Source organism: Ylistrum balloti, unplaced genomic scaffold (assembly GCF_031769215.1).
Source record: "Ylistrum balloti isolate Yb309-2 unplaced genomic scaffold, AGI_CSIRO_Ybal_v1 Utg369630, whole genome shotgun sequence".
NCBI lineage: Eukaryota > Metazoa > Mollusca > Bivalvia > Pectinida > Pectinidae > Ylistrum > Ylistrum balloti.
Genome location: NW_026781896.1, coordinates 1,391,977 through 1,407,934, shown reverse-complemented (window position 1 = coordinate 1,407,934; position 15,958 = coordinate 1,391,977). Strand labels below are relative to the sequence as shown.

General features: G+C 35.4%; 1 protein-coding gene across 2 annotated transcripts; it reads right to left on the bottom strand.

Moving 5' to 3' along the window:
* Positions 1-3,447: 3,447 nt before the first annotated feature.
* On the bottom strand, positions 3,448-15,887 carry LOC132552010 (chaperone protein DnaJ-like). Of its 2 annotated transcripts, XM_060216158.1 has the most exons (10): positions 15,807-15,887; positions 13,683-13,811; positions 12,996-13,086; positions 12,620-12,837; positions 11,756-11,905; positions 11,229-11,249; positions 9,901-9,975; positions 9,533-9,557; positions 9,048-9,145; positions 3,448-4,297 (listed from the first exon to the last, which is right to left on the bottom strand). In XM_060216158.1, exons 2-9 carry the CDS (start codon positions 13,763-13,765, stop codon positions 9,086-9,088), a joined length of 723 nt encoding a protein of 240 aa, XP_060072141.1. In that variant the 5' UTR covers positions 13,766-13,811; positions 15,807-15,887; the 3' UTR covers positions 3,448-4,297; positions 9,048-9,085. The 2 variants fall into 2 exon arrangements, with proteins under 2 accessions (XP_060072141.1, XP_060072147.1); XM_060216164.1 differs by lacking the exon at positions 11,229-11,249.
* Positions 15,888-15,958: the final 71 nt, after the last annotated feature.

Below are 15,958 nucleotides of genomic sequence, written 5' to 3'. Positions count from 1 at the left end.
ATGACACAAGGGCAAATATAAACAAAAAAAAGTTTACCTGGATCAAATCGAAAATGTACAAGGGGATTAACATCAGGTGTTCCGGAAGGGTAAGCGTCATCTGCTTCATCGCCAGAGTTGCGATGTAAATATGTCAATAGAAAGGTGAAAAGCCGTTTTCAAAATGCTCATAACAACAAAACCAACTGGCACATTACCTGGCATTCAACTCATCGAACTTCATATCCATGATGAAAACAGATAATGAAATCACCCCGACAACCTTAAAACTTCTCCTTAGTTTTCATCAATCAGCATCTCTTGAAATCCAATGATTATCTGTCAGCTATCGACATGCATCTTTCACAGAAACTGTTATACAGGATATAAAAAACGAGAAAAAAATAAATAAAAAGTGAATTTCCAGTCAACTACGTCATCTAAACACTGTAAGTTTGACAAGCAGGCATGCCACTACCTAGAAACGGGAAATTTACAACAGGGAATTAGAAATCACTAATCTTATCATACAGATAGGTGGGAAAGCTGTTTTTGGCAGCAAAAGAAGACACATTGGATACATGCGATAGACAATTCAATAAACGCCAAGAATAATCGCAAAAAATGAAGTTGAAGGACTTAACAAAGTTACTGTGACCTTTTTTTTTTTAAAGTTCTTCAATAAATTCGCCCTTGTATGATAACGAAAACAAGTAAGCCAAGAGGCGGCCATGGTTTGTTTACATAGACATGCCAAAAGCCTTGGCAAAGATTCATTTGGATGGCACAACTAGGGCACAAAATTGTGCAGAAAAGTAGTAAAATACATGCACTATTGAAATAAAGTTATAATTCTATTTCAAAATCTACAACAGACCCATAATACTTCATGTCATTTCTACTAAGTAAAAGGATGTTAAAGGATTTGCCAGATTTGAAATCTGCCTGACTGACGATAGACCAGATAAGCTTATAAAGCCAGGACAATCTGAAGGAAAACAGTCGGTGAATACCAAATTGTACAAAACATCCTAATGATACCTTAAAAACCATTAAGACAAGGGCGAAAAAGGCAAAATGTGTACATTGAAGGGGACACGCGAAAACGGTAAAGCTGTTAAAAATACACAGATGATAATATTGATATCCTTAAGAATAATGGGTCATCTCTGACATAACACCTCTCGAGTATGTTACTACAGAACAGACGAAAATAAAATCATCCAAAAGTGAACGTCACTACGACGCTGGTTGTCAATATTTAAGATTGGGGTTAAATATACAAAACTGACGTAACGAATAGAAGTAATTAAGATGAGTGCAACATTCAACTTAAATACCCCGGAAGCTAAAGTACTGATTGTGTGAAGAAAACCATCACCAATATATATGTATTACAGTCGTGAAAGAAGCAGTTTTCTAAAAAAGTATTTCTGTGCTGGAAATATTTGTATTTGATCTTGCCAGTTCTAGAGAGATATGATAAGATTTTAAAAGACTACTTGATGATAGGAAGGATGATACCTCGGTGTGTTTTTGTTGGCTCTTAAGATTAAAAAAGTCAATTTCAATTAAATATAGAGTATCAAATTGTGTTTGAAATAACGTGTGCACGTGAGCGGTGCTGAAATTAACCTTATGTATATCTTTAACTCACTCAATTAAAACTGTTTCAAGTGAAGATCTATGATCGACGGCTATTTGTCACTAATTTCTGTCGTAGTCCACAACCAATAAGGATATTTACTTCCTATTTGATGGATGGTACATCTTCCTGTTAGGAGTTTGGAATAACTACTTAGTATCAACAATGAAGACATTCTCGTAAACAGAATAAAAACATTAAGTTCTAGACATTAGCTGACAAGTAATATATTAGTTCTGAAATGTTGCACCGTTTATTTTACAGCTAGACGTTCGTTCATGTTAGTCTAAGATGTCAAACACATTCTTTTTTAAAGTTTTTCTCACGCTTTTCTAGAACGTTGGCATTTTTGGTAATACTACTACATCAGTAAGGGTTGTAGTTGACAGTTTGACAATCCTGTAACACTATGCTAATTAAGGAGAAGACGTAAAATTGCCTTGCATCAGATCGCGTGCCCTGTTCTTAAGAGGGGTAAATATGGTCTGTCCATTCAGAGACCTTGACTGGGCTCTTACGCGTGACCGTCCAGGTGTCGACATCTGATGTGAAGCAGGTGTGAGAATCAATACCGATATAATTAGTTTAATTGTTTATTTGTAATCAATCTGGCCTCATATTAAGACAATTGTTGATGAAATTAATTAGCACTGCGGTAGATTCACTTTTAATAACAGAGAAGTTCTAAGTGTCCCCCGCGGGGAAAGACTGGTTTGTGTCAGAGTGTTGCCAGGAACGATATTTTTACACTGACTGTAGCTCATTCCCTTGCAAGCAAGTCCATCACCTTGGTGAATTTTTGTATTTAAGTCAATGGCGATCAGCTATCACTTTGGATGCCAACGAAACCTTGAATACTAAACCGTTTTACTTACAGACTTACAGAAGATTTAATTGGGGGCTTTAAAATAATTTGTGCGTACAGGTCACTTTACTAGCCTCAGCTAAAGGTAATTTTCCTGTCGTTAAGCGGAAAAGTGTCTGTCTACAGACCTTAAAGTTGCTATTTTGAACCCAAGAGTGGCAGGGTATTTTTCACTATTCCTTCCTATTACAGATATGGACCAGATATCGTTTCAGTGTTGTTGATATCTTTGAGGTCAAAAACTTTGTGAAGGAGGGATTAGTGTCGGAGTTAAGAGTACCAGTCGTTTCCCTTTAGTTGAACGGTAGAGTACCTTTCTAAAGATTGAGGGATTGCTAGTTCGAACCCCGCCGGGTGTCCCTGCTCATTTTTATTACTTCTACCTATTACAGATTTGGTGCCATTGACCACTCCAAGGGTCAAATGCTTCCTAAGAGATATTGTACCTAAGTTGTCGTTGCCTTTAGGTCAAAGACTTTGTGAAAGAGTAGTTTAGAAGCTGAGAGTACCGGTCGGTGGCCAAGCCTTGGCTAGTGGGAATTTCCCTTTAGTTGAACAGTTGAGTGTCCATCTAGTCTGAAGAGTCGCTAGTTCCAACCCCAGTGATGGCAGGGTATATTTCATTACTCCTAACTATTACAGAACTATAATAATCGAATTTTTATTTTTTACAATGTACATACATGATTTCAAAATGTTACTACAGATCTTTTTCCTGAAGAAAAGGCAATTACTCCTCTCCAAACAGTTCAAAAATACATCTGTGTCTCTTTTCCTATTTTTCTGAAGAATTACTGAAGCCTTGATTAAGGAAGTTAATTTGTAACTAACACCAAAAATAGGTCTGTTCCTCTGAAGAACCTAATCTATGATGTAACACGGCGATATTATCAGGTAGTGTTGTCACACTGAAAATTACGTAGTAGTGGTAATATACAAAATAAAAAACAATAACAAATAGTGAGTACACTGTATATTTTTTATCTTACTTTATTATGTACAAACAATCTTCCACCTTGTACATGAAATGCACAGTAAAAGTAATTACCCTTTATGGGATTTTTTTTTTTTTGTCACAACCTAAAAACATTCTCTTTCTCAACCATATTTCTCTCTCAGATGCTCACAAGACAATCACTTAAAACCCTACTGAAAGACTGAAATTTGGTGTCACAAAATAACAAAGAAATTACACACAGACTTCTTAATCATCTTGTGAAATGTAGTATATTAAAAACATATAATACTGGACAAATAATGAATCCATTTCAACTGCCATGCAAGATCTTCAGTTTTTCAATGGTAATCTGAACCCTTGATTGTATGTGTATCAACATACATGACATTACTTACACATGAAAATTTGACATGGCTATTTCATACCTCTGAAATTGCATCATTTTTCTTTTTGAAATGATAAATCGGTAAATGCATTAATATCTTTGAGGTTAGGTCTGCAATATCATAATATAGTCAATCACTGAGTCATTTTAACATGACTTATTACTCAGTAATTTCAGAGGAGACATGTAAAATAATTACATACATAATAGTGAAAATCACGAAATTCTTGTGCTAAAATTTAATTAAAACCTATAGTTAAGGCACAATATGCTTAAGATTTACTCTCTTAGTCATGATTTAAAAAGAGCTTTCCATTTTGAATCACAAGTACCAAACACCTTTTCCAACTCTATTCAGCGTTAATAACAGGCAAGCTGTTGAGAGGTTGGGGACAGACTCCGTATCTAGCAGTCAGCCTTGCACCTGTTGAAAGTGATAGAGTTATATTCCCCTGGGAGTTGCACCTGCAGAAAACAATAAACAATTACCAGTCACATGCTGAGTGGCACATGATATACTGAGCCCATAGGGTATACAGACTGAGTTGAAGCAAATGTACAAGAAGGACAAGTTAGACAGGTGCCAACCACAACACAAACTTTCTTTCTATCAGATACCTAACAATCTGTTTCTCTAATGGTCCTGCTGATAAGAACTAGGCTTTAAAGATTTGACAAACTGACTGCAAATTGGACTGAGCCATGTCTGTCTCTTGTGTTTGATGTTTTGTTTGATGAAAGATACATTTAATACATGTGGTGAGATAAGAGATAAGAAAGCCTACAATGTTGTGATGTAACAGGTACAATTCTTTCTGTTGTCTTATAAGGTAAAGTGGTTTCTATACAGGGACACAGTATGTCAGGTACATAGTATGTCAGGTACACAATATGTCAGGTACACAGTATGTCAGGTACACATTATGTCAGGTACACAATATGTCTTATAGGGTAAAATTGTTTCTATACAGGTACACAATATGTCAGGTACACATTATGTCAGGTATACCTTATATCAGGTACACAATATGTCAGGTACACAATATGTCAGGTACACATTATGTCAGGTACACAGTATATCATGTACACATTATGTCATGTACACATTATGTCTTATAGGGTAAAATTGTTTCTATATAGGTACACAATATGTCAGGTACACAATATGTCAGGTACACAGTATGTCAGGTACAGAGTATGTCAGGTACACAATATGTCAGGTACACAGTATGTCAAGTACACAATGTCAGGTAAACAATATGTCAGGTACACAGTATATCATGTACACATTATGTCATGTACACATTGTGTCTTATAGGGTAAAATTGTTTCTATACAGGTACACAATATGTCAGGTACACAGTATGTCAGGTACACAATATGTCAGGTACACATTATGTCAGGTACACAGTATATCATGTACACATTATGTCATGTACACATTATGTCATGTACATAGTATTTCAGGTACATAGTATGTCAGGTACACAATATGTCAGGTACACAGTGTGTCAAGTACACAATGTTAGGTAAACAATATGTCAGGTACACATTATGTCAGGTACAAAGTATGTCAGGTACATAGTATGTCAGGTACACAATATGTCAGGTACACAGTATGTCAGGTACACAATATGCCAGGTACACAATATGTCAGGTACATAATATGTCAGGTACACAGTATGTCAGGTACACAATATGCCAGGTACACAATATGTCAGGTACACAATGTTAGGTAAACAATATGTCAGGTACACAATGTCAGGTACACAGTATGTCAGGTACACAATATGTCAGGTACACAATATGTCAGGTACACAGTATGTCAGGTACACAATATTTCAGGTACACAGTGTGTCAAGTACACAATGTTAGGTAAACAATATGTCAGGTACACAATATGTCAGGTACACAGCATGTCAGGTACACAATATTTCAGGTACACAGTGTGTCAAGTACACAATGTTAGGTACACAATATGTCAGGTACACATTATGTCAGGTACACATTGTCAGGTACACAGTATGTTTGGTACACAATATGTCAGGTACATAGTATGTCAGGTACATAGTGTGTCAAGTACACAATGTCAGGTACATAGTATGTCAGATACATAGTATGTCAGGTACACAATATGTCAGGTACACAGTATGTCAGGTACACAGTATGTCAGGTACACAATATGTCAGGTACATAGTATGTCAGGTACATAGTGTGTCAAGTACACAATGTCAGGTACATAGTATGTCAGATACATAGTATGTCAGGTACACAATATGTCAGGTACACAATATGTCAGGTACATAGTATGTCAGGTACATAGTGTGTCAAGTACACAATGTCAGGTACATAGTATGTCAGATACATAGTATGTCAGGTACACAATATGTCAGGTACATAGGTACACAATAGGTCAGGTACATAGTATGTCAATTACACAATGTTAGGTACATAGTATGTCAGGTACATAGTATGTCAGGTACACAATAGGTCAGGTACATAGTATGTCAGGTACACAATATGTCAGGTACATAGTATGTCAGGTACATAGTAAGTCAAGTACATAGTATGTCAATTACACAGTATGTCAAGTACACAGTATGTCAAATACACAATGTCAGGTACACAGTATGTCTTAAGCTAGAAATATTACTTTTAATCAAATACAACAATATGCCTTGAAGCAAAAAAGTATGTTTTATAGGATAAAACTACATCTATACAGGTAGTGTAATATGTCATTTCAGTAAACCAGCCTCTATACAGGAAAAAACAATATGTCTTATATGTTAAAACTTGGTCTACAGATGTACAACACTGTGCCTTAGATGGTATAGAATGATATTGTCTTATACAGGAACAATCTTTTAGGATCAGACCACAGCTATATATTCAGTGCAACATGTCAGTAAAACAATGTATTTGTACAAATCTGGCCTTACCAACACCTGTTTTATAGGGTAACAATGATTTTTACCAATTTGGTCAGAACAACACCTATGTAACATGGTTACAATGTGTCTGTATAAATCTTGTCCAACCAACACCTATCCTATAGGGAAACATACCAATCTGGTCCAACCAACACCTATCCTATTGGGAAACATACCAATCTGGTCCGACCAACACCTATCCTATAGCTTAACATACCAATCTGGTCCAACCAACACCTATCCTATAGGGTAACATAACAATCTGGTCTGACCAACACCTATCCTATTGGGACACATACCAATCTGGTCCAACCAACACCTATCCTATTGGGAAACATACCAATCTGGTCCGACCAACACCTATCCTATAGGGAAACATACAAGAAGTCTGGTCCAACCAACACCTATCCTATAGGGAAACATACCAATCTGGTCCAACCAACACCTATCCTATAGGGTAACATACCAATCTGGTCCAACCAACACCTATCCTATTGGGAAACATACCAATCTGGTCCAACCAACACCTATCCTATTGGGAAACATACCAATCTGGTCCAACCAACACCTATCCTATAGGGTAACATACCAATCTGGTCCAACCAACACCTATCCTATAGGGTAACATAACAATCTGGTCTGACCAACACCTATCCTATAGAGTAACATACCAATCTGGTCCAACGAACACTTATCCTATAGGGAAACATACCAATCTGGTCCAACCAACACCTACCCTATAGGGTAACATAACAATCTGGTCCGACCAACACCAATCCTATAGCTTAACATACCAATCTGGTCCAACCAACACCTATCCTATAGGGTAACATACCAATCTGGTCCAACCAACACCTATCCTATAGGGTAACATACCAATCTGGTCCAACCAACACCTATCCTATAGGGTAACATACCAATCTGGTCCAACCAACACCTATCCTATAGGGTAACATACCAATCTGGTCCAACCAACACCTATCCTATTGGAAAACATACCAATCTGGTCCAACCAACACCTATCCTATTGGAAAACATACCAATCTGGTCCAACCAACATCTATCCTATTGGAAAACATACCAATCTGGTCTATCTGACCATCACCTATCTTAAAAGAACACAAGATATTTGTACCAATCTGGTTCAACCAACCAATCTTAAAGGATAGTGTTGTCCTAAGGCTCTGGTGAGGTAAAATTTTAAAACTGAGATATCTAAATGGTGAGATACCTGGCTACAAGGACATATATGAGCCCTGAAACATGTGACTTTATAGAGATATCAAGGTTGTGAGACATGCAAATACAGGTATATATCCGAGTTGTGACATCTGTGTCTACAGGGAGATACCTAAGTTGTGACACATGTGAGTATAACAAAATATTCGAGTTGTGATGCATGTGACTACAAGAGGCCCACAAGCCTTAACAGTTATTTGACTATAAAGGCCTACATATGAAAGAAGCTAAACAGGCCTAAAATAAATTGTTCAACTACACTACAGCTTACACAGAAGACATTGCTGGTTAATAAAAACATTTCTGCAAACTTGAAATCATATTCTTCATATATGTTACTACACAAATGCCATTACTTCCAAAATAATACTTGTTAAAAAAGCATGCTACAAGACCCTTGGCATTAAGAAGTTGCTTAAGCATTTCATTACATTTGACCCCAGTGACCTTGAAAGTTGGTTGACGTCAATCATATTACCATATTTGGTAGTCCTTCATCCATTCAAGCTACAGGTCAAATATCAGCACTCTGGGCCTTTTGGTTATTGAAAAGAAGTTGTTTTAAGATTTTAGTGTATTTGATGTCATTCATATTTACAAATTTTGGTAGTTCTATATACCAGCATGCTACAGGCCTAAAATAAGCACCCTCGACCTTTTGGTTATTGAGAAGAAGTCATTTAAAGATTTTAACATATCTGAAAGCTGGTCAAGGTAATTCATTTAAGGATTTGGTAGCCCTTCATTCCAGAATGCTACAGACTCAATATCAGCAACCTTAGCCTTTTGTTTTATCGAAAAGAAGTCATTTGAAGATTTTGACATATTTTGTGAACTTGAAAGCTGGTTCAGGTAGTCTTATTTACAAACTTCAACAGCCCTTCATCCAATCATGCTACACGCTACATCATAGGCCTTTTGTTTATTGAGAAGTTGAAAATGTTAATTGTTTATGACAGATGACACAAGATGGACATTGCAAGACAGACGACACAGGACAACAGACGATCGCACTAAATATTAGAAAAAAAATTCAAACTTACCTCTGAGCTCAGCTGGAAGATAAAACATTGTCCCCGTATTAGATTTTCAACTCCCGTAGTCTCTCTGATGGTCTTTCTGTTGGTCTGTCAAGATTCATCTGTATTTGAATAAACAAACATTTATCATTAAGATCAAACAGTAACAGACTTAACAGTGCTTAACTTGCTTCAAAGGTATGAACCAGAAATGTTGTTCAGGGTGGTTTAAGATTAACATTAGCACCAATTATTTGGTACTTTAAAACTAGCAAATTGCATTTAAGAGTTTCTTCTTGAATCAATAATCAAGTCATCCCTTGACAGTTCCTTCCTAAAATTGTGTAAAATCATATTTTTCACATGTGTCAAATTTCATGGTTTTCTGAAAATAAAGATTTTTGCTGACACTTGATTTCATGGATAAATCATGTCAATGTTTATCTGCTTATCATTTCATGGACAAAAAAATCTGTATTTAGAGTACCCAAAAATCAATCAAAACTTACCTTTTCCATCTGGTAATTACTCCTCCTGGAAAAATAAAGAGAAGATTTTTTATACAAAAGTACTTTCATTTTATTATATTCATATTTACCAGTTGATGGTCCTGATGACCTTTTATGTGTTGATGGGCCGTTAAGAATGTCATAATAATAATAATAATAATAATAACATTTATATTTGAAAACAATCAGCTATTCTACTAAAGGCAGCTGCCAGCATATTTACATGTATATTCAAATGCTCATAAGGCAATAAAAATCTTCTTTTAAATCACATTCCAGACAAGACTTTCATAGGTCAGCATTGTAACTTAGAACAATAAAAGGATTTCAATATATGTATAACATATATCTAAAGATGCTATACTTACCCTGTTACCAATCGATGCATTTCTAGCGCCCGTTTCTCCCTTATATGTGGACTTTCTGATTGACTCTTTCGAACCCTTAAAAAAACACACACACTTTTAAACCAATGCATCCTTTTAGTTTTCATCAGAACACTAATGCATATGTTTATTACACACTGGGTTTTGAAATCATACTTTATAATGCAAAAAAAAAGAAGTTATTTGGTGAAGAAAACTAGAAACTGTCTGTAAAGACACCATGAATTCCCCTACTCCCTCTTATTCTGGGTACTTGACTCTATATCAGACCAGCTGTCATTATTTTCTTGCTCTTTTGCTTCTCTCTGATTTGGACAACAAACCTTATCAGGTAATTAGCTATTGTACAATTATTACATTTAGACCACTTTGGCTATGCTGAGAAAGAATTGTCTGCATGACTGAGGACCAGTTTTAAGGAATAACAACAAGGGGTGATTGGCGCAGCACAGAGAAGGCCGGGGCTATGCCAGGAGTGCCAGACAGGATGATGCTGGTAATTTGCCAGACATGTGTCCTTGGCAATTCCTTGTTGGCAGAGACAGTGACAGCCACATGACAAAGGGGTGTGATTTTATGTTTTGTACCTTACTACATGGGCATTAAAATTACTACAATAAACCCGAATATTGTTTGTCAAAACTTGTTTTGGTCATCTAATGCTTAGCCAAGATGACAAGAAGACCAGAAGGCACACCATAACTTCCTGTATATCCACCCAGCCCCAACAAATAAAATAGTAGAGTCATCAAAATTAATTCCCTTAGGTTACATCTACTTATTCAAAGCTTCTTATGCTTTGAAAAATGGGTTATATTTGATTTTCACAATAATTTCATAATATATGTATTGCAATACAAAAGTTTCTTTTTTTTTTAAACATGTAATTGGGTACTGTTTAAAGTCATTTTAAATGTATAAATGGGTAGTGGTAAGTATAATGGTGTTGACAAGTCATGTAAATGGATGGATATTAATTTGTTTGGTGAGTTTATTGCCCTACGCACAGCCAGGGTCATATTGGATTGGTCTAGATCTGCACCTTGTAGTAGCTGGTGACTACTGCATTGAATAACATAAGGGAGGCCTGTCACATGCCCTTCAGGGCAATTAAGGTAAAGTGTCTTTTCTGAGGTCAAACCAAGTTGGCATAGACCAGTCCCTTTCCTTCAGCTTCCTGAGAAACACAAACCACCATAGGGAGCAATGCAATGGCCACCGACAATCTATTCCTGTTTGTCATTTAGCATATAGAGACCACCATACAGAGACCACCATATAGAGTGTATCCCATATGAATAACAACTCACCTTTCTTCAGGCGACATTTGTCTGAAAGGTGAAGACAAATGGGGACTACAAAGTCTGAGATATCATAGTTACATTTAAAACCTGATATTGCTTATATCATTAACACTATAACTAATTGTATACAAAAACCTCAATTGTACAGAATAAGCAGGACATATATGAGTTTCACTGAATTCAGCTCCCTTGAGTTAATTACCATGAATATAGGGGGAAAAACATGATGTTGTTTACACTCTCATACAACAAGAGGCCCCATCAGGCTTAACTGTATAATTATGTATACTTATACATGAACTAAATCTGTTCTGGGGTTCACGAGAGATCTTTAACACAATCTTTGCACACATGGTTGGATGGACGCACAAAGTGAGTAGGTACTGTATACTCCTCTCCCCCAACCCCATTAGTGAGTGAAGGTATGATTAATGAAATCTTCACAGAATAAGGAGACCTCTTACTGAGGGAGAATGTTATAACTGTTAATTTACCTTATACATATCATTATCATTACTATTGCAAGTACTTACACCATAATAAATGTCGCAATTCCTAGAGTAAGGCCAAATGATGCTGTTATAAGCCCAGCGGCATTCCCGTTACCAAAATAATCATCTTTGCTTCTTCTCCTAGCTGAAAACTCCACTTTATCGAAGTTCACCTTCTGATACTGTCGCTGTCTGTTGTACAGTAATTATAGTATTCTGTTACACAAATAATTTACATAATATCTTCTAATAAATCACATTCATCAAATTCATTTGAATTTTGCAATATTTCAAGAGTTGCAGTTAGCAAAGTTTCATTTATCATCAATGTTTCATTCCAATCAAAAAGTGACCCAACACTTGACAAACATGGTATTTAATCTACTCAATACCAGTAATAAAAATATGGACAAAGTAAATTTGTTCATTACAAGTGCATATATTTTGTCTTCTTAGAAAATCACAAGTCACAACAAGTTTACATGGTATCAACTATGCACAAAAGTACATTGTGCCTACTATATACTGAAGTACATAAACTAGCACAAGAATTGTATCTACTTTGTTTGCTGGATTTACTGCCCCGTGAATAAGAAGGGTCATTTTGAGGTGGGCCACCTTCTTGTAGCTGTTGGCTACCTCACTGATCATCATGCTGGAGGCATGTTGCATGTTTTCCAGACAAGTCTGAGTTCAGTAATTAAAGTGTCTTGCACAACAGCAAAACCATAACAGCACAGGACAGTATGTGATCTCATCTTCCTGAGAAACCCCAACTGCCCTGGGTAAGAATCAAACCATAATCCTCAGATATTCACCTGAGGTTGTCATCGTCAAATTCTTTACCAACTGACCTATCATCACTCTAACTTTTTTATGAGTAATAAAAAAAATGATAATACATACTTCAGATCATGAAAGGTGTTATCATTTGGATCATTGGATCTATACATAACACGTTTTCCCCCGGTACTGCCGACTCCTGAGTGGTCAGGGGATAATGGATGGTTAAACACTGCATCATACAAGCTCTTGGACTTTTCATTGCCTAGGACAGCATAAGCTTCAGCAACTTCTGCAAATTTTTGTGACGTGTCTTTGTGAGTGCTCACATCAGGATGGTACTAGATAAAGAAAGATAACTCAAACTGAAAAAGGACACATACCTTCCCTTCAATTTGTTTCAATTGAAACTCCTAAGATACATGAAAGAAAAACTTTGGTACTAATCACCTAATCTCTACTATTTGTTAAAGTAGTATGAAAAAAAAATATATCATACCTTTTTCGATAATTCCACAAAAGCATTTTTTATTTCTTCATTGGAGGCATTCTTTTTAACTCCTAGAGTATCATAATGGGTAGAAATGGACCTGGAAGTAAAACAAGTAGTAATACTAAATAAACACATGTACTTTTGTTTTAATACATGTTGTCACGAAATCAACATACACAATGTCTTGATAACAGTTTCAAACTTACAAATATATATTCATGGAAAAATTTATGTGAATAAGTTATTCTCTTAATTATTCAAAATATACAAATCACGCAGCTTGTAAACAATGCAAGACTTTGCATTTTCTTGCCCTTTGTTTGTTGAACTTATTTGTATAGGTAACATATACACAAAGAGGTTGTCTAAAGGGTTGTCTGAAGGGTTCTGACTATCTATCCACTCTTCGATGTGATTGCTAGTAACCAAAACAAAGATAAATACCTCTGGTAATCAATGGCAGATACCTATAGTCAGAACACTTCAAACTATACTCAAGAGTCTAGAACTGAAGTCTGAGAAGGTTTCCTCAATTATCCACATTAACAACATAATATAGATAAAATTGAAAACAAATACTGGTACCTTGTTGTATAGATGAAATAAAAAAAACTGATTATACAGTTTTACATAAAAACCATGTTATATAGTTAAATTGTAAACAATTACCTGGTAAACATTGTAAACTATTACCTTGTGAGAATCAATGTGGCTGCTGCAGTGTGTACATTCCATCTTGGTCTTGTCAGACCAATAATAGGTGTGAGTGATTTCATGTCTCACACACAGTAGTTAATTAGTATGCCTTATTCTTGATGGACCCTGCAAAATATTCAGAAAAATTTTGAAAATTTCTACCTCTCTATCTTCAATCAGAAAAAAACTACTGGGGTCAATAAATAGAATTGGACATCAATTTCCATTTGATATGTGACTGATGAATACCTAAAGAGCTATTTAAAATAAAAATTTGTGATAAAGTTGATAAATCACATATGAAATGGAAACAAATTAATTATCTAAAACTGTTTTTATCACATGATTAATTATTCAGGCAAATATTACAGGATATTTCCACATAAAATCTGAAACAGTTTCAGCTCTGTAACTATGTATGGCTTCCATTTTTATGTCGCATTGTTATCTGTGAAAGTGAGATATCACAATAGGCTATATAACATGTAATATGCAAAAATATTACATTGGGTAAATTCACTGAACTACAAGGCAATCCTGTGACAAACATATATTTACCAGTATAGCCTATACAGAACACTAGCACTACCAATAGATCTCTGTAACATACATACAATATATTGTTGTATCAAACTAGCATAGGAAATGACACAAATACTAAAGAGGTCAATTTTGTTCTTTATGGACTTGTCTTGTTTTGTTTTGTTTTTTTTTTCGTACTCAATATGACAAGTCATAAAATACAAATAAGTCTTACAAAGAAAGCTTCTACTTTCTGAGGAAGTTTCAAATCTTATGAACTGGTTATCTACAAACCCTCAAACATGTAAGCACCTTGCATATAGGTAATAAGTTACCCATGATAGCCTGTATTGCAAAAACAACGCATATGCAGGACATTTGAATGATCAACGCATGAAGTACTCATGTTTTCATTTATGATTTTCAATTGTTTGATTCCTTGAAATGATATGATTTTCTCTGGTTTTGCCACACAGTAAGACCCCTCATGCTTACGTGGACTGGTAGTATAGCTATGGTATTAGAAAAATTATGCTGCTTGAATATGTTGACCGATCAGATATTGGAGACTGATGTACTGAAAATTACAAGTATGTACATCTAGATTATGTATTTAATATCTAGTAAGGTGTGTACAGACACTGTTTTATATGTAAAATAACATGGTTGTCAACTTTATCTCATCTGCTGAAAGACTGACCCTATGGACTGAAAGCCCATTAAAGCAAGTCATTTTTTTATATTGAAGTGTTGTTGTTACTGATCTTACCAGAGACGTATATATCTATTATATATGTATTAAATATATCTCTGATCTTACCAAAAAGGATATTTATCGAATGAAAAATTTATGACTGAAGTCTTCAACAACATATCTAGACTGTGAATTAGATTTTGGAATTGACTACATTTCCAAAATAAATGTACAAAAATATCCTGTTAAGAGTAACAAAGGTTGCAGAGATGATTTCCCATTAGCTTTCATTTAAAAGAAATGAGTTTGAAATATGGTGGATGACTATGATTTTTAGTGATTTCTAAAGGCATTGCTTTGAAGTTTAACCAGTCATCATCACTCAAATCAGACCGTTCTCCCCACCATTTACTTAGAGCTTAGCTATTGAGAGTTTGCACAAAATGCAATATAACCTTAGTTTTTTTAAATAATGTTACCGGGCCATGTTAGAAAAGAGTGGCTTAAGTTCATGCTCCCAGATATCCTAAGTTTGTGAACATGTCCGAGATTATTCTTTTATTTTGCAGAATATCGGTATAAACGTTACATTTTAAAATGAATTTGTCATGAGAAATTCTTAAGTCAAAAATATTACATATCATTTTCTTTATCAACCTAGCAGGGTTCTCTAGGGTTTGTTTTTTTCAATGTAGGGGGGGGGGGGGGTTCTGTCCGCGGCCAAATTCAAAATAAAATCGCGGCTAGACAGAACACATCGGGCTAACTGGACAGGTGAAAACCATGTTTGCTGTCCAGTGCTTTGTATAGCAGTGGCGTATAAATAACTTTTATGTTACCCATGTTCTACACGACTATGCTAACATATATATTGCAAACAAATCAAAAGCAAAATTTGAATATACCATTTGTTTTCAAAACAAATTCGAGTCAGCTGTATGTGGAGGTTATCTGCAAGTTGTCCATTAGTGTCATAAAAATGCCTTACTATTTTCCTGGTCCCAAACAAACATTGCAGTGACTACAAACAGCGAGCAATAAATTAAGGAAGAATGCT

Excerpts from the sequence above, each read along its gene's own strand:
- LOC132552010 (XM_060216158.1), bottom strand. The coding sequence starts at position 13,765 with ATGAAATCACTCACACCTATTATTGGTCTGACAAGACCAAGATGGAAT. Across the intron at positions 11,906-12,619 it reads AACACCTTTCATGATCTGAA|ACAGCGACAGTATCAGAAGG; the intron begins GTATGTATTATC and ends ACTGTACAACAG. Across the intron at positions 11,250-11,755 it reads ATTGCGACATTTATTATGGT|ACAAATGTCGCCTGAAGAAA; the intron begins GTAAGTACTTGC and ends TTCACCTTTCAG.